The sequence below is a fragment of the Scylla paramamosain genome, chromosome 5, assembly GCF_035594125.1.
Source record: "Scylla paramamosain isolate STU-SP2022 chromosome 5, ASM3559412v1, whole genome shotgun sequence".
Classification (NCBI taxonomy): domain Eukaryota; kingdom Metazoa; phylum Arthropoda; class Malacostraca; order Decapoda; family Portunidae; genus Scylla; species Scylla paramamosain.
This window is the reverse complement of record NC_087155.1, coordinates 14798555-14822345: the sequence shown is the minus strand read 5'-3', so window position 1 is coordinate 14822345 and position 23791 is coordinate 14798555. Positions and strand designations below refer to the sequence as shown.

Sequence of the window (23791 nt, the reverse complement as noted above, 5' to 3'; positions counted from 1 at the left end):
CTTATTTATTTATTCATCTGACAGTTACACACACATTCAAAATATTCACCTGAGAACCTTTTGACTTGCTCTCACCCAGAATCTGTGCAGTGTTAGCCTCTCATCCAGAATCTGTGCAGTGATAGCCTGGCAGACATGAAGGTAATTACATAACAGGCAGGAGGCAGTGATCAACTATCTCCTCAGTATCGGACAGAATCTCATGGAATTGTCCTCTGGCATCAGACTTATTCTAAAGCCGAGGTTAATGCATCCTGTTAACAGGAGTCACCCACACTTCACTTTGACAATACTTTTCTTTGTGGTCCTGGGATGGGAATACACTCATTTCACTCATAGCTGATGAATTGCTTTTTATTTGTGTATCAGAAGTATCAGGACCAGTTTTCCATAAACAGAAATACATTTGTTTCTTTAATCATTGTACTATAATGTTTTGTTATGGAGGAGGACCTATGAATGGCTGTATGAGGTGGCCACCAACAATTAGCAGGATGGCCCTTGGAGGTGAAGGACTAACCTGGCAGGCTATCAGATGTTCTAGAACTAGATTCATAACCCTTGAGAGAAGCCTCACAAAATGTGCATGGTGCTTTTCTCTTTCCAAAGCTAATTTGAAATCTCTCTTTGTGGACTCCATGTATCCCATTATCTGCAGCTCCCTCTGGAAACATTTTTCATATGGAAATAATTGTCAGGCATCCTTAGCTGCTGCTTCTGTGCCATTTACAGCTCAACCTTTCATGCAGTGACTTCTGTGTCCCTGTAGCTTGTTTCCAGGTACTCACACAAGGTTCTGGCCAAACTTGTGCTGCCTTTCAGTGTCATTCTCATACACATTGTTCATGCCACAAGCTGGCATGATCTGTTATGCAGGGAATTAATTACTCTTGCCTGATCCTCATTTTTTCAATCTTCTTCCTCACTTAGCCTTGCAATAATCTTCTTCCCACATCTTCTGCACACAAGACAACCTCTGATCCAATGCACAGGTCAAAGCTTCACCAGCACAACCGTATTCACGACCAAAGGCAGGTGGCTCTTGCTGCCGGTCACCTCTCCAGCCCTCAAGGTTGCACTAACTATAATGTAGTGATGTTTTACTGTAATTTATTTTCTAGATTTATTTTTGTAATCATTATAACATAGTAGTGTTTGTAGTATGAGGCATGAGTTCATTAGTTGTGGTAGGAGAGTTTTTAATAGGTTTTGTATTTTCTAAGATTAAGGATGTTTTCCTTTTCTGATTATTGATCATTATTTCAAGTGTGAATATGTATATGGATCTTTCTGTTTCATGCTTATGTGAAAAGGAGGAAGAACATTTTTTTTCTTTAATGGATAGCGCTTTATCCTTCCATTGTGTTCACGGCATTCACCTTCCAGGGTATACTGGCCTGCAGACAGCCTGAATCCCAGTACTCTTGACCTGAGGATGCATTCACAACACATTCATTGTAGATTTTGTGCTGATAATTTGATATGTAATAATAATAATAATAATAATAATAGTAATAATAATAATAATATATATATATATATATATATATATATATATATATATATATATATATATATATATATATATATATATATATATATGTATGGCATTTGCTGTTTGTCCAATATATATATATATATATATATATATATATATATATATATATATATATATATATATATATATATATATATATATATATATATATATATATATATATATGTGTGTGTGTGTGTGTGTGTGTGTGTGTTGGATAAACAGCAAATGCCATACAAATACAAGAGAGAGAGAGAGAGAGAGAGAGAGGTGCACTCTCTATAAAGAAGGAGAGGGAGCAACATCTTTGAAACTCAAAGAAAACTACTGGAAACATGCCTTCTTCCAGTGGTTTGGATGAACAGATGCCCAGGATAACCTGAACTAGTGAGAAGCATTCCCAGAGTACTGTTTCCATGGCCAGCACTCGCCATGGCTAAAGTTTTCACAGACTGATGACTGAGGGAATGGTGATGACAATGTTGACAATGAGAGTAATGATAATTGATCATGATTAGCCTTTCAGTTACTGACATAATGTGTGTAGAAGAGTGCTACAAAGGGTAACTGCATGGCATAACAAATCTGCTGGTGTAAAGACTTCTCCCTACATCATCCCTTCCTACCAATGCCCATGATCATTTTAAATAGTGAAATGCTTTTCACCAATCTAAACATTCTATAAACAGGTAATCATGAAATGTGGTGCATGCTCACCATGCTGACGAAAGGCAAAAAATAATGAAGAAGCACAATGGGCAGTGTGCAACACTGTACTGGATACAAACAAACCAAGACAAATGCAGACTCACTTGGACCCTGATTCGTTCACCCCTGACTCACTTGGACCACTTCCTGGTTTATTTGTTCCTTGTTAATACTTGACAGTTCTATATTATTTTGTGTGAAGTTTGGTTAGGGAAAGCTGAGTTAGGGCATTCAGTACAGACTCAAATTAGCCAAAGCAAACCCATCATGAAGTTTCAGATCATTCATCAACCAGAAAACATTTATTATGTAAAATTACTTAATTGATATTACTCTGATTAACATATAGTCACATCAATATCCATTAATGTGTAGTCATACTGGTGATGAGCACCTCTAAGTGTTGCTTTCACTGGTGGCTGAGCATAATACCCCAGGTAGTGCTGCCATGCCACCAGCCACTACTCCTCTACAATAACTACCAGATGACATGAAACTTAACAGGGAAACCAAAACATTGGTAGACTTCCACTTGACTCTAATGAGCCTTCCCTTATTCATCTGTCACCATTTGGTCCTTAGACTCTCTTTTATCAGCCCCTTGGATGCCCCTATTAGCCCTTGGTGGTGTGGGGAGCCTGGCCAAGGCAAAGGTCCAGATGAGCCAGAACACATTCCATTGCCATCAAGGTGCTGGAAACAGGAATTTCCACTCGGACATCAACTGTAATTTTTTTTTTTTTTTGTCTAGAATTTTTAGATAATCAAATCAAGCACTGTGTTCATTGTGAAAGTAATACATAGTATCCATGTTGTATCTATTGTGTATACTGCACTTTTTTTTTTTTACTACTTATTCAATCATAAAGATTCCATACAGTTTAAAAAATATAAATGCTTGATTTTACAAAGATACACAGTAATGGGAACAACAGAAATTTAAATAGCCCATCATAGATTGGTGTCACTATTTGTGTGCAGTCTACATACATGTGTGTTGTAATGGGAAAACTGAGAGCACAGCTAGCCAGGGCACTGCTTTGCTCAGCAGTTACTTGTGACCCATTGACTCTCACCAGTGGACAGAATGAGTCAGGATGCAACAGACATTGTAAAATTCTCTGCATTTTAATCATTCTTTTAGTAATGGCCTGATCTTCAAGTCCATGTAGTAAAAAGTTTGAAACGGTACCTACTTTCCAAAGTGAAATACATCCATGACTAGGATGCTGCTTTGGGTCCCTGGAATGTGAAATCCTCATATATTGCTGTGAATGAAATGGGAGATGCACCAACATGGCACTGTATGCTGCAGGAGCTATGTCTCTCCTGCCCCAAGGCATCAGTCTGGGGGTCATCAGGCATCCCACCAAATGAAGCAAAACTACATCCCATGAATCCCACTCCAAAAATGAGTGTCACCATAAGAGTGAGTGTCAGCCCAATGAGGAGCAAGGGTCTTTCAGGCTGGGTTGGGTTGATATATATATATATATATATATATATATATATATATATATATATATATATATATATATATATATATATATATATATATATATATATATATATATAAAATAGTTGTGTGTGTGTGTGTGTTTGTGTGTTTTTTGCCTTTCCTTGAATCGTGAAATAAGAGCAGAAAATAATATCTTCAAAATATACATAACAGACAATTATACCGACATGTTATCTTGTCTTGAAATATTGCATTGAATTGGGTGAAGGTAACACGGTGAAGGCTGAGGGCAAGTCTCGTGGTGATTGGCAGGCAACAGCAACACAGGCGGCAGTGGATGGAATGTCACACCACCACCTGCACTTTGAGCTGTCACTGCAGAGGAATGTATATATTTCGTTGATTTCATCTTTTTCCTCAAGTGTGAAGGCAGTGTTACTTCTTGGATGAATGAAGGTGTGTCAGCAGAACGTGACTGTGGCAGGAGCTGTGGCAGTGTGTGTAATATATGCTTGGAGCAGTAATACTATATTTTCATAAAGGCGACAGTAGTACATGTAAGAGGAGGAACCGTGAAGAACATCCTTGTTATTTTCTCAAGTTCCTTCAGGATGTACAGAAAGAATCTGTTACATGTGTTGAACACCTGTCAAGATAAACAAGGGATTGAACTAATTGAACATTTTATTAGTATATGACAATACTACATGTTGAACTTGTTTATGGAAAGTTACCCATGTATTTTAAAAGATTTTTTTATTCTTGATAGTTATAGAATGTGACTGAAAGATCTGTGTAATGAGATGAACATGCAATGTCATGAGGCATTGTGAGGTGTGACAGGTAATCCTTTGTTTCGTATGCTTCATAAAGGTGCATAGTTCCTTTCTGCGGAACTTTCAACTCTCCTTCCTTTGGTATAGCTGAGTCTCTACGCCTCTAAGAGTAGATCTATGCAAATCAGTTCGAGTTCCCTTTCCCACCACACAATCTTCCCACCAACCCTTGATCTTCCTCAGTGGTGTTGACCCTCCCAGCATGTGTAAGTGTTTAAACGCGATTATTGTGCCATTGTGTGGTGGAGCTCATGTGTTTGCCCTTGTCTAGGTAGGACCACAAGTGCCACATATTATAGTATCTCCAGCAAGGATGAATTATGATAGTGGAGCTTCAGATAAGTATTTTCCTGTGATGATGTGTACAGTTATGTTATCAATAATGTACTCAACCTCCTTTCGTAATTACAGTGTTTCATTTAATTCCTCTCTCTCTCTCTCTCTCTCTCTCTCTCTCTCTCTCTCTCTCTCTCTCTCTCTCTCTCTCTCTCTCTCTCTCTCTCTCTCTGTTTGTGTTTATGAAACGCAGCTACGTGAGAGTGGAAGAGGAGCAGAGGGGGTGGAGAGGAGCGTAGTGTTTCCCGCCCAAAATATCCTCCCTGGCACTCTGGCACCCTTGAGAGTAACCAGGCAGTGCGTCGCAGGTTTCACCTCGCCACGCAAATTGTCACCGCCTTAAATGGCCGAACCTCAAAGCCTGGGAATTTTCAAGTGGTTCGATTTATCCGCCGTGTGTTCAATATCGAACTGGAAGAGACATTGCTGTAATCTTGTAACCTTTGAACAGGGATCATGTGTGTGTGTGTGTGTGTGTGTGACTCCATGAATGTAGTGGTTTGGGCGAAGGGCCAAACGCATGTTCATTTGCAAGGAACATTCTTGACAATAAAAGTATAATCATGAAGGAATACACAAGGCAGCTTGAGGACCTAAATGTTCTCAGATTTCCCGCAAATAAGTTGTTACACTCGTAAAAAACGCGTCAAGACCTTTAAAGCACTCTTATTATTGGTGCGAACCGGTTCTTTGAAACAAATGTGTGGCAACAACAGCACGACCCTGCTAACGAGACGTATATAAATGAACTGCGTCTTGTTTAGCACGACAGCGTGTACTTTTCTTTTTCTTTTTCTTTTTTTTTCCTTTCTTCGACAGAAGTATGGCATGGCTCGGGAAGTCACCAGGTGGTGATGGCTGTCATAACATTGTGATCCTTGAGGTGACGTCACTTTAAACAAACCCAGCGACTCTGCCCCGCCCTTGGAACTTTGCCGAAACTCCCATCAACCTTCATGGCAATATTTACTACGCAAATGTGAAATTGATTTATTGGAACAATTAGAATGAAAATATAATACAACATAGTTATCAGAGAATTAACACATAAACATGTTAGCTATTACAAAGATGGAGTTAAGATGTATCTGCTATCTGACACGAAAGCCACCTGTTGGACGAGACGCGCATTGTAAATTGCTGTTTTGAGTCGTCAGTCACGTCCGTCTCGGTGGTTCGAAACTCCAACTCCTGAGAGTGAGCCAACAAGGTGAGTCGGGCAACCAGTGGTCGCGCGGCATCCAGCACAGGCGGACGGTCTGTGGCATTGAGGGAAGAGGCATCGAGGCTTGTCAGTGCAATTTCCTTAATATTGTTGCTGAACGAAGGTTTGACAGTTGTTGCTGCAGCTCAGCAACCTCTCCCCTGCAAGCATCCACCTCTCTGCCAGCATTATAATATAAAAAGTTCCTCCCCTGTAAAACAGTGAGAGGCACTTGTTTCGAGTGAAGCGTTGCCAGGCAAGCACACACCTCGTTCCTTTCTGCTTTGATAGTCTCCACAAAGCGTCAAGATGCCGCTCATCACGATGCAGAATGTGGACTTGAACTGTGCGGGGGAGGAGGAAACCCTGGAGCCCCACCACGTGAGTAATGGCGCTTTTATTGCTTGTCAGCAATTAATGACCGTTTCCCAGTGTCCGGTCTAAGGATCCCCAAGAGACATTAAAATGACCTTCGTCTTCTTATGCCCTCAGCGTTAAGGTTCTCAAGTTTGCGCCAGTCACACAACGCACCGGGTGAGGGGGGGAAGGGGGGAGCACTCTCTCCTCAACCTGTATAAACATTGAATTCCGCTGCCTAGTGTAATGGCTGCCGTTGCCTTGTGACGAGGGAATTCTCACGCCACTCTAGGCCACACGTCATGTCGGAGTGTTATGTTCAAATGCAGAGAAGCGGATTGATTAGAAAACAAAAAGAACCTTAAATCCTCGTCGCGTAGGTCACAGGACTGCATCCTTACCCCAGCAAGGTATAAGGGACGTGGTGAGTAACGGCATTTTGCATATGGGAAGCAGTACGATATATTGGAGTATATTAACAAGATTTACTTGACCAGGGTGAAAGGTGAAATTCTTAATGATGTCGGCAGTTTTGGGAGAAAATGCATACTTAAGCCTTCTACAAGTAGGTTATTTCATGAGCTTAGGGTAGTTATTTTGTGGACGTTAAGGTTCATGTTTCTGCTATGAGATGTTGGGTTGGAAGCTAAGGTTATGATCTATGAGGGAATGAAGTCAGTTAATAGCCTTTCAGGATTTGTTGAGCTGTAGAGGAGAAGCAGGCCCGAATGTAAAAGTGAAAATTTTTGCCGTAAATGAAATGGCACGAGAATCTTCTGAATTACTGAAGAAAAATCACCTGGAAAGTTGTATTAGTCAAAGAAGAGATTGTCAACGATCGCAGAAAGTGGAAGGGACTCGTAAGCCATCGAACCCCGTAATGGAAAATAAAAATGTTAGCGAACTATTGATGATAACTGATAATGACTTGCTGACTGACTGGATGATTGAAAAAAAAAAGCTAAATCACTAACTGGCTGACTAGCTGATTGGGTGACTTAACTGACCAACGGAGTGACTGACTGAATGAATAACCATGACAATTACTGACTGACAGACCGACTGACCGTTTCCGCAATTATAATTTCCCATTGGGCGCTCAAGGGAAGGCAGGGAGGGACTCGTTAAGGCTCGTGAAGCTACATTAACCCCCAGCAGGAGGTAACAGCGCGGCCCGAACTCCAGCAGGTACTCGCGTAGCTACACGGAGGCTTGTGATCAAATAGGACAGGACCAAAATATTCGAGGTTGCAAGCCAGTAGTTAGTGTGTTACATTGCTTCGCTGAATCTCTCTCTCTCTCTCTCTCTCTCTCTCACTCTCTCTCTCTCTCTCTCTCTCTCTCTCTCTCTTACATTCCTTCTTATTCTTCCGTGTGTCTTCTTACAACATAACTGTTTTTATACTTTTCCTCTTCCTTCCTCATTCCGTTTTACTCGTTTCCTCCTTTTCCTTTTTTTTTCTTTCATTTTTGTCATTTCTAATTTCTTACCCTTTTTTATTACTTACTTCTCACCACTTATAGGTATTTCCTTCCTTCCTTCCTTTCCTTTTGTTTCCTTCCTTCCTCCCTCCATTCTTCCTTACTTCCTTCTTTCTTCCGCCCTCTTTTCCTCTTCCTCTCCCCATGGTGATGTGCATTGACTAGATAAACAAGACGAAATTAACTTGGTTTATTTAATTGGTGTATTTTGTTTAAAACTCAAACGATATTTCTCTCTCTCTCTCTCTCTCTCTCTCTCTCTCTCTCTCTCTCTCTCTCTCTCTCTCTCTCTCTCTCTCTCTCTCTCTCAAAACACCCCTGTACTTTTCTCCACACACACACACACGCACACACACACACACACACACACACACACACGATCGGGTTGCTAGAAAAAAACAAAAATGGATTAAATTTAACAACACGGATTCATTTTGTCTCGTAAAGAAAAGCAAATGTGTGTGTGTGTCTGTGTGTGTGTGTGCGTGGGTGCCTAGACAAAGTACTACCGTGTTTTTGAGAGAGAGAGAGAGAGAGAGAGAGAGAGAGAGAGAGAGAGAGAGACCCAGTGACACCTCGCCAAACATTCCTGTACTATGTAAAACTCAAATATCTCGTGCTAAGTTGCTCTCCCTTCCTCTCTCCCTTCCTCACTCTCTCCACCCTCCTCTCTCTCTCGCTCTTCCTCCATTACTTTATCCCACTTTTTTCCTCCTCTCTCTCTCTCTCTCTCTCTCTCTCTCTCTCTCTCTCTCTCTCTCTCTCTCTCTCTCTCTCTCTCTCTCTCTCTCTCCCTTCCCCGAATCCTTATCTTCTGTTTTAAGCGTCAGTTTTCCACGAGTTGTTGACTCATACTTCACTTCATTCATTTATGCTATTTTTCTTCCTTTTCTCCCTTCTTTCATTCATTCATTCATTTTCTTCCTCCCTTCTTTTTTTCCGTCTTTGTTTTCTTCCTTCCGTTCTATCTGTTCTCCTTTCCATCCCTCATTTTCTTCCTTTCTGCCCTTTTTCATTTCATTTCGAGTCTCTATTAGTTGGTGTTAGGACACTTAGGACACACACACACACACACACACACACACACACACTTATATGCGAGGTTTTCAGCAATCACAGACACACCTTCCCGTACTGTTCACCCTCCCTCAGACAGAACACGCGTCTTCCCATGGTAATGTGCATTGACTAGATAAACAAGACGAAATTAACTTTGGTTTATTTGTTTAAAACTCAAACGATATCATTCTCTCTCTCTCTCTCTCTCTCTCTCTCTCTCTCTCTCTCTCTCTCTCTCTCTCTCTCTCTCGTATTTAGAGGCGCCACCTTCCTTCCTCTCCCCGCTGTGTTCCTTGGCTCCTCGCGATGCTTCCCCTCTTGTTTGCATTTCCATTTGTTTTTACCTTCGATGCTTGCTCTCTAGATATCCTTTATTCTTCCACATATTTAACTATATTTGCCTCATACCTTGCAAGAAGTAAATGCATGTAAATTGTCATGTTATTAAGAGAAAAATCAGTAAAGCAAAGGTATGAGGAGGATGAGGAACAGGACAAGGACGAAAAGGAGAGAGAGGAGGAAGACATGGGGTAGTGAAATAGTATCACTGGCTACTTAAGCTTTGTGGGGCTCGAAAGGAGGGAGGCCCACATTGGTGATAACGAGGTAACAGGCGCTCGAATCAACTAGTTTGATATTTGTATCCTCAGGAACTGCCAGCACTTTTCCGCGTGGTGCTGTTTCTTCTTCTTCTTCTTCTTCTTCTTCTTCTTCTAAACACTTTCTGAATATTTAACTTTTAGAGAGATGGGAAAAGAAGTGATAAGTACGAGTAGTTGTAATGAATGAACTGGAGAACCATTAACGTACTCATTTCTTAAATATTCAAAGAAACCATGCATATGATTAAACAAAATAAGACTTTAATACCAGAAAAGAGGCTCATATTTTCGAGACTTCGCGGGCAAAAAATTCGAGCAAGTGAGCGAGGGAGTGTCTGCCTCTTAAACTGAGCATGTAGGTGAGTCTAGAAATTACGACTCTTCTCGGAATAGTGGAGACTGTGTGTGTGGTAAAGAGACATGATGGCGAAGCGCGCTACATTTAAGACAAAGATTATACAAGGGATAGTCTGCATTCAACACATCACGCACGGCAGGGAAAGTGGCAGCGTAAGTTACAACAACACTCGTCATCTGGCAGTACGTACGTCAAACAGACACTCCACCACTTAAGTGATCCTGGCAGTGAGTCAAGCCTGTTTTTGTGCGAAGTGTGCAAAGCTACAGGTGACGGCACGCTTATCTCCAGCCCCGCTCATTCACTCGAGACAGCCCGCGTGTACTGTTGCCTCCTGCTTATGTTATACCAGGCTGCTACGAGGAGGCTGATGGATGAGGAGCATAACTTGAATCTCTAGTTAGTCTTTCTTTCACTAGTGTCATATTATTTTACTATGGAAAGAATTGGTTCTCAAATAGTGATAAATGATTAAAGTATATTCAGTAATCAAGTTATAAGTGCTGAGTCATTGGAGAACTTTTAAAGATGAGGTAAATTCATGGATACGGATGAGAGGTGAAAATTGGGAAGTGTTTTTCATGCAGGAACTGCCACGTGTAGGTCCGATGGTTTCTTGCAGCTTCTTTTTTTTTTTTTTTTTTTTTTTTTTTTTGTTATAGTCTAAGATCGACATTGATTTTAAGTGGTAGAGTGAATTTCCAGGTGAAAGTAAGGGAAAGAAGCAGTCGAAGAAAAAATAATCGATTGGTTGTTTTATCCGCACAGCAGCACAAGTATATGGTGTTTAGATAAATAAATTAACAGACAGCGTTTTTCTTGGTGTTTGGATGGTGTTATCTTATTACGTTTACTGTGGTGGCTGTCAAAGATTGGGTCTATGCTGTGGTTGCAAATGGGACGAACGGACTGATTCATGTTCTCCTGTTGCTGGACTACAGTTTATAAGACGCTTTTGTAACCAGAAATTATACTGGAGAAATTATTATTATAACTACTACTACTATTACTACTACTGCTACTGCTGCTGCTAATAATAATAATAATAATAATAATAATAATAATAATAATAATAATAATAATAATAGAAGGCAGGACACAGGCGCGGCTCCCACGTGTGCCAGCTGCAGCGTCTAATTTTGTGTATTATTATGACCTGGCGTGGGCGTCGCTCCTTAATCTTCACATGCTTGTTTGCACCCGCGCATTTTTTCATCTCCCTTTCTACCTCGCGCCTTCTCGTCTTAATTCCTCTTCCTTCCTCCTTTTTCCTTTCCGTGCATTTCTTTCGCTGTGTTTGTGTTATTCATGGCCATGTTAGAGACAAACGGCGGGGAAACACATTTTAATTTTTTGTTGTTTTTTTTTTGTTTTAACGTATATCATGAATTGCATTTTTCTTCTCTGTGTCCAATCCATTCTTACCTTGTAAATTTTATTCATTTTACCTTCCGGCCGTCCTTCCTATGTTCCTTCCTTCCCTATTTCCTTCCCTATTTACTTCGTTCCTTTCTTCCTTCTTCCCTACCTTTTCTTCCGCATCCCTTCCTTCCTCCCTCCCTTCCTTCCTTCCTTCCTTCCTTCCTTCCCTCCCACCCTCCTTTCCTTCCTATGTTCCTTCCTTCCCTATTTCCTTCCCTATTTACTTCGTTCCTTTCTTCCTTCTTCCCTAACTTTTCTTCCGCATCCCTTCCTTCCTCCCTCCCTTCCTTCCTTCTTCCCTCCCACCCTCTCTTCTTTCCTTCCACCCAGCCTCCATCTCTACACTCCCTCCATCCCTTCCTCCCCAGCCTCCTTCCCTCCTAGCGTCAAATAAATCATAACAGTATTCCTTTCATCTCCCTGCAGCGTGATGCGATCAAAGAAAATGAAATCCTCATCTGGATCTACAACATGATCGACGAGGTGGCGAGGGTCGACTTCGAGTTCTTCCTCAAGGACGGCTGTATCCTGTGCAAGTAAGACGTTGATCGGCTGCAAGTAAGACGTTAATAGGCCCTTCGTCATGTGCGTAAGGGTAAAAGCATCCGTTCTCCCTCCAAGATCCGGCACACACACACACACACACACACACACACACACACACACGTACAAATAGTTCTTAAATTTTGCATTTCTCTCTCTCTCTCTCTCTCTCTCTCTCTCTCTCTCTCTCTCTCTCTCTCTCTCTCTCTCTCTCTCTCTCTCTCTCTCTCTCTCTCTCTCTCTCTCTCTCTCTCGTGCTTCGAACTTTAGAACAAAGTAAGTCATAAATTTGCACTTTACCACGTGTCCTAAGACCCCCGAAAACACACACACACACACACACACACACACACCCTCCGTGCCTCGACCTCAGGGACAAGACGTGACTCAGGTCTCATCCTCGCGACGGAACAACAACGGCGCTCTCCTTACTTGACATACATTAATTAGGGGAATATTTAATCGCGCACACCCTCCCCACCAGCAGGAGAAGCATCCGCATTCGGGAGAGGGGTTTTTTTTCTCCTTTTCTTTTTTTCCCCCCGTTTCTTTTTTTTTCTTCGCTGGCTCTGAGTATTTCCATCAGCTCCTCTCTCACCCGGAAGCTGGCAGCCTCCCAGGACGTCGAACCCTGAACTTGGTTTGGTGGTGGCTGAGTTGTCGCTGTCGTGAAGGGATGTTTGGAGTACTTGGTGTGTTGTGTGGTGCGGTTGTTGCTTACCTGGTTTCGTTCGCTGGCTGGCGTGGGTGGTTTGTTGGTGTGGCTACGTGTTTAGTGTATGGTTAGTGAGTACTGGTGATGATGTGTAGGGTAGCTGTGCTTTGGTTTGTAAGCTTAAAATGACCGTGTTTCAAAAGGTTGTGTGTGTGTGTGTGTGTAGTTCTCAAACTTTGTTGATTCGTGGCGCACTGAAGGTCTATCTTGGACCTAACCAGCACACCAAACCTTAATAGTCATTGTAGTACAGGCCTCCCGAAAACCACACATTTTAAGAACATGTACCCATCTAGGAAAATTAACAGGCGCACTTTGATGATAGTGAGGACGTCAGGGCACACAGTTTACGAATCACTGGTGTAGGTTGTGCCGCACGTGTAAATATTGATCAGTGTTTGTGTTAGGGGACGAGCGGGCCACATCCTCACCATCAAACCATCACACACCGAAAAAGGAAATGAGGAGGAAGAGAGGTATTCCAACGAGCTATTTCTATTATTGTTGTCATGGACAGTTTAGCGAAACGACCGAAAGATTTTGTGGTGCCCTTTCATTATGAATCTACTGATGAAGGGATACGAATGATTAACCTGTCGTTTAGGGAGAAATTTAGCCTTAACGTGCTGTTACCCACTTAGTTTGTGTCGCAGTGTTTCCTTTGAAATGTTTGAGTTCTTGCAGTATAACTTGAGGTCGAGATGGTCAATACAACCTGGCTTTTCTCTTATAATTATTTTGCTTATAATGAATTGTGATCATAGTTGTAAGATTGTAACACATGCAGAATCGTTACACAGCTGGTCCAACAGTCGACAGGTGGTTCATAATACTCGTTGTGAAACATACTGTCCTCTCGTGTTCGTAGAAAAATTGACGTTAATTGGGACTCAAAAGATATAGGCACAGTTCTTTAGATTCAGGATGAGGCGGTCTGATGAATCTTCACGTACAAAACGCATGCAAGAAACCCGTCGGCCTACATAAAGAAGCTCTTGCAATTCGTCTTCCTTAATTCATAAATCTACCCAACCTCTTTTGTCTGACTGCCAACCCTGCACTCGTCCATCAACTTCCTTCTAGATCTTTTACGTATTATCTTTCATATCTAAATTTATCTGACAACAATCCATTAACTGTGCCTCACAACCAACTCATTTATTTTAGAACTATATGTACGCTGCCTTTGTTTGAATCCTTTACTAATTTAGAATGCAGAGAGGGTAGAAATATTCACGCGTCAAGGCTTGGTCCTGGTGACGTCCGGGGAAATGGGCTGCCAACCGCGGGGACGAGGAAGAAGGAAAAAAAATGACTAGGGGTGTGTCGCCCAAAGTGATGCGGAACGCTTAGCATTCACGGAACTGAGAGCTTTGAAGATGTACGTGTGTTTTTTTTTTTTTTTTTCTTAGCTGTGTACTGGTTTTCCTACCTTCGTAAATATTATGATCCTTTTTTGCTTCGCTAATATTGTGATATTAGCGTTTCCATCCGAGGGCTAGGTTAGGTTAAGTTGGTTAGGTTTGGATTAATTTTAGTTCCTTTCAACTTTTCGTCTAGTTTCCCTATTCTGTCAGGGCTGAGACGGTGCCTTCTGGCGAAGGACTTTGGATTTGGCATTTGGGAATAGGAAAAAATTGGTTCTCAAATAGAGTGGTAGATGAGTGGAACGGACTCAGTAATCATGTAGTTAGTGCTAGGACACAAGAGAGCTTTAAGAGAAGATTAGACAAATTTATGGATGGGGATAACAGATGGAAACAGGTAGGTGTGTTTCATACAGGGACTGCCACGTGTAAGCCTGGTCGCTTCTTGCAGCTTCCCTTATTTCTTATGTTCTTATGTACCCCGTGTGGATGCCTTTCCTACCCTCGGACCGTAGCCAGGATTCGAACCTGTGCGCCTGATGACCGACCACTTGGCTCCCAAAGCGCGTGGTTCCACTGTACCATGGTGTTCCTTATTATTTTTTTTTTATCATTATTATTTTATTTATTTATTTTATTTATTTATTTTATTTATTTTGCTAATCATTTCATTGTGTAGATCACGATTTAAAGAAGTATCACATTTTTGCCCAGAAATAAAGTCATTGTCTCGAAATTAGTAGACTAAGGTTATTTCCATATATATATATATATATATATATATATATATATATATATATATATATATATATATATATATATATATATATATATATATATATATATTCCTTTTACATATGTTCTATTTGTATTTTGTGGCCGAGAAACTTATTGTGCTTTGTACCATTAACTGAATCATTAACCGAGGGCTCTGAGGACTTTGTGTGTGTGTGTGTGTGTGTGTGCTGACATGCCTCACACCTCATGACCCGCCAGACTCATGAACCGCATCAATCCTGGCTGCATCCCCGAGGAGTCCATCACGTGGGAGGGCGCGCGCAGCAAGCAGATTAACATCAAGAACTTCCTGCAGCAGGCGGAGGCGTACGGCGTGCCCAAGGCCAAGCTGTTTCACCTCGAGGACCTGCTCCACCTCAGACACATTCCCAGGGTGACCCGCTGCATCTACGCCCTCGCCAAGCTGGTGAGTCTGAAGGGAAGGGATTTAATCTATGTATTTGTATTTATTCATTTACTTATTTATTTTTGTTTGTTTTTGTTTGACTGATCTATTTATTTATCCATAAGAGGAACGTACAATATATAAATAGCGTTGCTGCTTAGATCGAGGTGTAACATGTCTCCTTCAGGTGGCGGACGACTCCAACCTGAGTGACTGCCCGAGGCTGGGAGACGAGCCGAGCTTCATGCAGGAGCACAAGAAGAAGGTGGACGTGCCGGGCCACAGAGACACCAAGGACGTGTTGGCGCAGCTCACCACCGAGAAGAAGAAGGACGAGAAGAAACTGGCGAAGCATTCCCTCTACCAGTAAGGACCGGAAGCGAGGAGAAGACGAAAGAAGGAGCGTGAGGCAATGGAGGGAGAAAATCTATATGGCTAAACATTTAAAATCAAGGAACAGCTGCCGCAGAGTGAGTGGCCGACCAGTTGCACATTTCGCACCTATTGTAGATGATATAGTTTTCACACTGGAGGCTGAAGTTGTGCTCAGTGTGTGTCCGTAGTGTTGGCAGTAGTTGGCACCCACACCTTGCACGGGTCACCACACTAGTCACGGTTCTTAGCATAGTACTTTTAGAACTTAAGTATTTTGTACTCCGTTACTATCATCCTTTTAGAACGAAGAAAACTGTGTGAGGTTTAGATAATTTGTTGTACTGCGTAAGTGTTAGACGTATACTAGGTATCAAGATACGTGCTAATCGTTATTTTAATGTCTTACTTATTTATTTATTTTATTTTTATTTGCTTGTTTGTTTGTTTTACGTTTTTGGAGTTGCGGCGTCATATGTTCTAATCACTCGGTAAGTCTATTATAAATAGATTAGCAAACAAATTAGTAAATCATGTAAATCAGTCATTAGTAAATCAGTTGGGAAATCAATAATTCACATAAAATCATTTAATAATAAATTAATCGGTAAATGGATTTGCAAATCAAGCAATAGTAAATTAAGTAGTAAGGCATCCAATCACAGTAAGCCAATTGACTCGAAAACTGATCAGATCGTAAATCAACCAACTGGTAAATAAATTAATAGCAAATGAATCAGTAAATCAGTCACAATAAACCAATCAGTAAATCAATAAATTAATCATTCAGTAAGGCAGTTATTACATCAACCAGCAAATCACTCTGTAAATCTGTAAATGAACCAATCAACTAATCAGTAAAATCATTCAACACAAATATACCAGTAAATAATTCATTCACTCTAAATCAATTTATAAATGAGCCAGTCAGGCAGTAAATCAACCAGGCAATCAATCAGTAAATAGATCAACCAATAAACTAATCAACCAGTCAGTAACTAAATAAACCAATCAATAAACCAACCAGTCACCCAAACAGTAAATCATTCAATCGACGCGTGTAAGCATCACGAATACAGTCATTGTATGGAGACGACCGCTGACACCACGTGGCAAGCCAAGGCTTGATAAGGAACCATAAACGGAGGCCCACGCAGCCTTCATGACGCGGTACAACAGTTACTGAAGTGTGTTTATGGGTGAAGGCGTGAAGAGGAGTAGAAGATGGAGGATGGTGTGAGGCGTGCGTGAGGCATGTAGTATGTACTAGGATGGAGAGTAAGGTTAGTGAGAGGATACGAGGAAGTGTTCGTAATGTAAACACATCCTCGTCATAGTGCTCACGATGTTCCGCGTCATCCATACACGAGTGTAGTTCGTATATGTCTTGTTTAGTCACAACCAGCAGGAAGTGGACTGGCGCACGCCGCCGTCCACATGCATTACACTTTTGTTAATACATGACTTGTTCTCTTGAGTTCAGGTTTTATTCCCCTCAACAAATGAAAAAGGCAAGATTGTATTCTTCCTACTGGTATAGACGAGTTTCGTATTTAAGTTCATATCGAGCTTTTTAGTGATGTAGTTGACTTGTACGTACATGGAAGTGAGATGCACATGCTCGCAGTTTTAGAAGCTCTCCATCGCTATTCCCAATTACAATGAAGTGAAAACAAACATGTCCCCACATTACAGAAAGGATATAGGTCTATTAGAATCAGTACAAAGGAGAATGACAAAAAAGATACAGGAGATGAGGAGTATTCTTTACGAGGACAGATTGAAGCTGTTAAATTTACATTCTTTAGAGAGACGTAGGTTAAGAGGTGACGTGATAGAAGTCTTAAAATGGTATAAAAGAACGTAAGTAAAATTCTCAGGTTCAGTAACCAGGACAGAACAAGAAATAACGGGTTCAAGCTTGAAAATTTAGGTTTAAGAAAGAGATAGGAAGAAATTGGATCTCAAAGAGTGGTAGATGAATGGAACGGACTCGGTAATCAAATTATTAGTGCTAAGGCATTAGGGAGCTTTAAAAAAAAGATTAGACGGATTTATGGAGGGGGATAATAGGTGGAAATGGGTAGGTATATTTCATACAGGGACTGCCACGTGTAAGCTTGATGGCTTCTTGCAGTTTCCCTTATTTCTTGTTCTTATGTTGTACATATGCCAGAGCAGGAGAGAACCTGAAGAGGTGGAAATTGCTCAATACTACCTAGCAGAGCTGAGACCCAGCACAGCAGGTACGTACTGTGGAATGAAAGACGATACGAGGCTTACTGATCATCATGGTCACGTATCGCATGACGAGCCCTAACAAACTCGTATTTTTGTGAACTGGCTATATATTTGACTCAATATTTTGTCTCCCTTTTTAATTACTTGACTATTCATACAGCCAAATACAGCAAATTATCACTCATTATTCATCCACATTACTTTCGTCAGTAAGGACATCATCGTTGATAGGCATTGTTGTCATGTAAGCCGGCATCCAGGGACGCACAATCAGTACCGATTTAGTGTTGGCAAGCAATAGAATACTGTGCACCTCGATAGTTTCTCTGTTCAGTAAACTTCCAAGTAATTTGTTCTCTGGTGGGTAAAATTCTTACAACTTGTATGCCAACAGTTTACCTGCAAACTGTAGTCAGTAGCATGTCTTATACTTTTAATTTTTTTCCCATACAAGACAAAAATCATTAACTGTTGTTTGTTCCTTCAACTACAAAGCTTTTAACTTTTTTTCCCCATTAAAACAGAGTAATAATCTGATCTATGTAAAGGTATTATATTTCTTCAGATCTTTATCAGCAATTGTAAATGTTGAAAACAGTCACTTTTCATCATGTCTATACCTCTCTTCAGTACCTTAAACGTAATTAAACAACTATATGTACAAGGATAATTTACATTCAGCACATACCCATTTGTGTGCTGCCATTTTTCTTTTTTAAATCTTTCACCAACCACCATCTACAGTTTTAGACTTCAGCATCCATAACCCATCATGATCCTCTCTTCTCTATTGTCACTCCTTCGAGAAAATGTTTGTCATTTCATTACATAATTACATAATTTTCATCATTAGTACTGTGCATGGAGGCCCAGCTCAAGGTAAAGCTGGACTGTAATTTAACTCGTGTGTATATATATATATATATATATATATATATATATATATATATATATATATATATATATATATATATATATATATATATATATATATATATATATATATATATATATATTAATGAATGGGGACTCAATGAAAAGGAAAGGTTTCTGTAAAAATATATTATTCATTTGACGTGAGTATTACAAAATGCGATGTACAACATCTAAAATAATAACTCTTGAACACATCATTCATTCAAAAGGTTACATATTGAAAGTCAAACCTACTTAAATCCACTTGCACATTTCAAATAATAATATATTATCATGTACTACTAATATCCAAACAATTGGACTTATTTGTTGAAGTATCCTGAACTGATTGTCATTAAAATTTGGCATCAAAAATTTCTGACAAACACTGACAGCAATGGCACATGCTTGATACAAACTCTTCCGCTTACCAAAGCTGAGTCTTCGGAAGTGAATAACAACCAAGTTCACCACCTTATTGCAAACTATATTATAGTACTGAGCTTTTGCTTTATTTACTAGCCACACTTCTGTGAAGTTTCTCCCTTAGCCTTCATTTAAGAGAGCAAGGAGATCTGTGTTGATTCTACTCAAAACAAACAGCAGTCAGTGACTGTTTCAGAACAAATCTTGCACTTCAGATTTTTTTAGCAATTAGTACGTAGAACCAGACGTGTGGACGGTTATAATGTAGATCAAGACTGAGACAATTAATGCTCCTTAAGCAATGTCTCTGAGAGAAATGGAAGCATCATAAATAGTGTTGCAAAATTGAGTTTTAAGATTAGTACTGAAGTGAACCTGACAGGTCTTAATCAAACTGCAGTTAGTGAAGATTATCATGCCTAAAACTGAAAGATCTAAAGTAATAATTTACTATAAATATGGTGAATCCCATTCAGCATTGCACCAGCCAACAGCATTCTAACTAGCATGACAAATGCAATGATTGTGACTGAAATAAACATGCTGTAATTTGGCTAAAAGATTTGAACACTAAAAATAAGCATTAATATCTAAAAATAAGTTCAAGATTTGATGACAGTATACTTTCTATCATACACAAGTGCGAGTCAAATTACTCCCACACAGTGGTGAGTGTACAGACCCACACAAAGGACAGGGCTTTTCACACATCACTTCATGATTTAAAACAAAGGTGATGCATGTGACCCATTACCTATTGTTTATGGTGTGACTTCATGTCCAGAAAATTATTCAAGCAGGCAGCACAGACCTCATTCAGTTACAAATGCATCACCTTCCTGCTCAAACACAAGCAATAAACATTAGCCCCTACAACACGTGTTGATGCTGCATGAAAAACATGCATAAAAATACAAGAAAAATATATATAAAAGGAGTCATTACTCTATAAGCTTTCATGTTCCATAAAAAAATAAAATGCCTTTTCAACTTGGCCCAATAAAAATTAATGAAGTCAATTTTGATACACAATCACTAAGCAAAGTGATCAGTCTTCAAAGAACATACAACTGGCTGTGGTATTCCACACTTTATAATACCCTTTACTTGCTCCTTACATGCAAATAATATTTTACCACATATGTTCATTCACTTATCACATTATCATCCAACTAAGGACTTACACCAAGTGTTTCCACTACTACATCCACCATCACCTACATCTACCCCTCATTATCATTCTCCTGCTCCTCTCATCTAGAACATATGCAGTCTCCACAGCCAAATTGTTTCTTAGAAGCCTAAATTTTACATTCTGACACCTTTGTCAACTTGTACACATTCACTCACTGACACACACATGCTTTCCCTGAATACAGATCTATTTATTCTGAATCCATATAATTCCATTAAATTTATTCACATGCACCATTTACCACAGCATCTTTAGAATATCAACTTGTATTTTATTCACATCACAATGTTTTAACATTGAATACTTACAATGCAATTTTTAACAAATGTATTGCTTCCATATTTTCTCTTGCCAACTAACTTCCACTGAAAATCTACAAAGCCTGTGAAGCCATCTCAACTTTGGATAAAACAGGGTAAAATCAAGTCCTGTGATCTTTCAGAGCACCAGAGGTAGTGTTCAGTGCCATGTTCATTTGCTATCCATTCTTCTTCAGTGCTCACTCTATTCACTCATCCATTTTATAAATATGCTCTATTCTCACACTTCACCCTTCATTTCACACTTCAGGACACAGTTTTCACAAACTCATTTTCATTCAAATGTGGTGAAATTTAAATCACTCCCATTCACTTTCCTGATTCATCTGTGCAGAATTTCTCATAACAGCATCCTGTCCAACATCCACTGCATACATTTGTAACTGTTATACTGCATTATATGTTCATATCTCCCTGATGCATGGGTCAAAATAGGAAGATAAATCTGCTGCCTTATAGTATTGCTTCCATGACATGGGATCTTGCTCTTGTGGCTTGCAGAATCAAACATTACCTATACTCCTCTTATTCATGATTTTCTTCAGTGTCCATATGACTTTACTTTTCACAGCTTTCTCATCATCCCTCTACACAAAGTTGCTTCCAGTTATTTAAATTCCTTTCCTTTCTCTATTCCCTTGACATAAAACCAGGATTAATACATAAGCTGTTTCCTTACTTCATAAAACTTACAGCAATACTACATTTTCTCAACTGTGGTAAAGCAGTGGTAGTGAATGATACACTACTCTATGACTTGTGGTACATCTCGCTTTTAAAAACCCACTCCAAGGAACCTGACCCTAATGTCCTGAGTTAACTCTTATCTTGCACTTGTCAAATCACAAAGAAAATAATGAAAAGAAAAGAGGAATCCTGCACAGTTACTTTTAGACAGAGTTATTTACATAAAAACAAGTGATCACATAATAAGTAAATAAAAAATGGCAAAGCAGAAATTTAGGTACCATATAACAAAACTGTAGACATTTGGCTGCATGAGTTGTCTCACATGTATGCTTAATTTAGACAGCGTCAGGTTTCTTCACATCCTCTGAGTTGTGATTATATGAACTTTTACAACTGAAGAGATTGCTGATAAATCAAATATAATATGCTTTAAAATGCTACAACAGACAATCACAAAAAAGGCTAAAATACCTATATTATTAATCTTTAATTACTTAAAACAAAATATTGGCACTTAATATTATAATGTGTATTAAAACAGAAAATACTTTGGTCTAGGCAAAGTCAACACACAGACACTGAACATTCCACTCAGTATTCCTGTCCACCTCAGTAACAGTCCACTGATTAGGATTTGCTTGGACATTAAGGAGAAAATAATTATAATAATATTCTTCTACTTACAATGAATAGCAAACTATTACCTAACAAACTAGACTAATACTTCATAGCACTGACCTGCAGATCACAGCATGATCTTTACAGCAATGATTAGCTGACTGATTAACCACTTAAATATTCCTCCTTTCATGTTGCTAATTGGCTAAGTTATGACACAAATTTTAGCACAGTCTATCCAGATATATTATAGAAAAATTAAAGAAGCAATTATAGGGAAAAAAGTCCATAGTTATTATGGAGGAATAAAGGCACTTGAGGCTATTTATAATAAATACCTTGGATGCCTTATGAAGTGGTATAAAGGCAAGTCATAACATTTCTAAATTAAATATTTTGATTAAAGGAAAATACTAACGGATGGGAGAATTAATGACAAAGGACCTTCGCCAGGATGATGGAACTGACTGCGTGCTAACCTAACAATTGTGGGAGCAGTTTCTGGTTTCCACCACAAATCCTTCTTTGCCTTCGCAACCACTGTACTGGTTTTCTAGCAGTTCATCCAGAAAACCATCATCATACAGCCCTTCTAGAGGCCAGAGAGAGATCTTACATGATATGCTGAAATAACATAATGAATGAAGGTCTTAGCTAGTAGCACGGCTCATCTCATGGAGATTACCCAACAAGTGTATAAGAAAATACAGTATACAAATGTCATTATAAAAATTTTGCTAAATAGCAAACATCATTGTGGCCTCAGCTGGCATGAAGAACTGAGCGCAGGTCCTCAGGGAGCGCCATGAAGAGTGTGTTGAGGTGTGCCTGGAGCTGCTCCCGGGTGTGCTGGCTCACCGGCAGCACATCTGCGTCTGTCAGCTTGGAGCGCAGCCTCAGCACCATGTCCACCACCTCCACCTCACTGCGGCTGTTCACCCACCGGCCCAAATCCTGTGAAGTGCGGGTTATGGCAATTATCAAGAGTACACAAAAGAATGAAAGAATGGCTGGAAAAAAAGTTGCATCTCCTTGAAGGATTGAGTGATACTGCTCAGTGGAAGTGTTCTTGTCCTATCCCTTGGCAGGATGAGAACTTGTGCCCTGTTCAGATCACACTGATGAGAGTAGTACGTACTATCCCCCCTCTAAACCAAGAGGAAATGTGTGAAAGTACCCACTGATAAAGATTACAAGAGCTCTAAACTCTCTCTTAGGAGGGTATCACATTGTGTGTAACCTGAACAGACCAGAATGAAAGAATTGCTTCAAGTTGTTGGCTCTCTTTACATCTTACAGCTCTAAAGCTCTTATACTCTCAGTTTTGTTTGAAATTACAAAAATTTATAGCAAGCACACACAATGAATGAATCCAAATGAAATTATGAAAATTTATAGCCAGCACACTCAATGAATCCAAAATATATCTACTTAACTTTTAAAATGACAGCTGTGAAGTATAGTTTGAAACTAGGTAGGCAAAAATTTATGTAATTTTGAATACAAAATTTAAGAGACAGAGATAGGCTGTTTAGAGAAGCATCTATACTTGCATGTTTCTGTGAATGAACATGTTTCTGTGAATGAAGATAAATGTAGAAATGAGGTTTATAATGACTAAAAGGTGTGTTCTTGGGATTAATAATATGGATTTAATCTACAGGCCCCTATATACCACAGACTGACACATCCCATGAAAGGGGGCACATTCTCATCCTCCCAACACACACACAAAAAACACAATAAAATTCTAATACAATACCAATATCATCACTCATTTCAATAAAGAAAATTAACTTTCTGGAAAAAGCATACAACATAAAAACACATAAAATGGAAAGAAGCT

At 39.7% G+C, this 23791-nt stretch overlaps 2 protein-coding genes across 3 annotated transcripts in view; one reads left to right on the top strand and one right to left on the bottom strand.

Moving 5' to 3' along the window:
- Positions 1-6101: 6101 nt before the first annotated feature.
- On the top strand, positions 6102-17017 carry LOC135100575 (myophilin-like). 2 transcript variants are annotated; one of them, XM_064003591.1, is made up of 4 exons: positions 6102-6461; positions 11787-11896; positions 14982-15189; positions 15356-17017. In XM_064003591.1, exons 1-4 carry the CDS (start codon positions 6390-6392, stop codon positions 15536-15538), a joined length of 573 nt encoding a protein of 190 aa, XP_063859661.1. In that variant the 5' UTR covers positions 6102-6389; the 3' UTR covers positions 15539-17017. The 2 variants fall into 2 exon arrangements, with proteins under 2 accessions (XP_063859661.1, XP_063859662.1); XM_064003592.1 differs by having other exon boundaries at positions 6102-6861.
- Positions 17018-18828: 1811 nt separating this feature from the next.
- Positions 18829-23791, bottom strand: part of LOC135100573 (protein DENND6A-like) — a 30177-nt gene continuing 25214 nt past the window's right edge. The window contains exon 11 of the mRNA XM_064003589.1: positions 18829-22899. Coding sequence (XP_063859659.1) covers positions 22708-22899 — 192 coding nt within the window. The 3' untranslated portion in view covers positions 18829-22707. The remainder of the gene's footprint in view (positions 22900-23791) is intronic.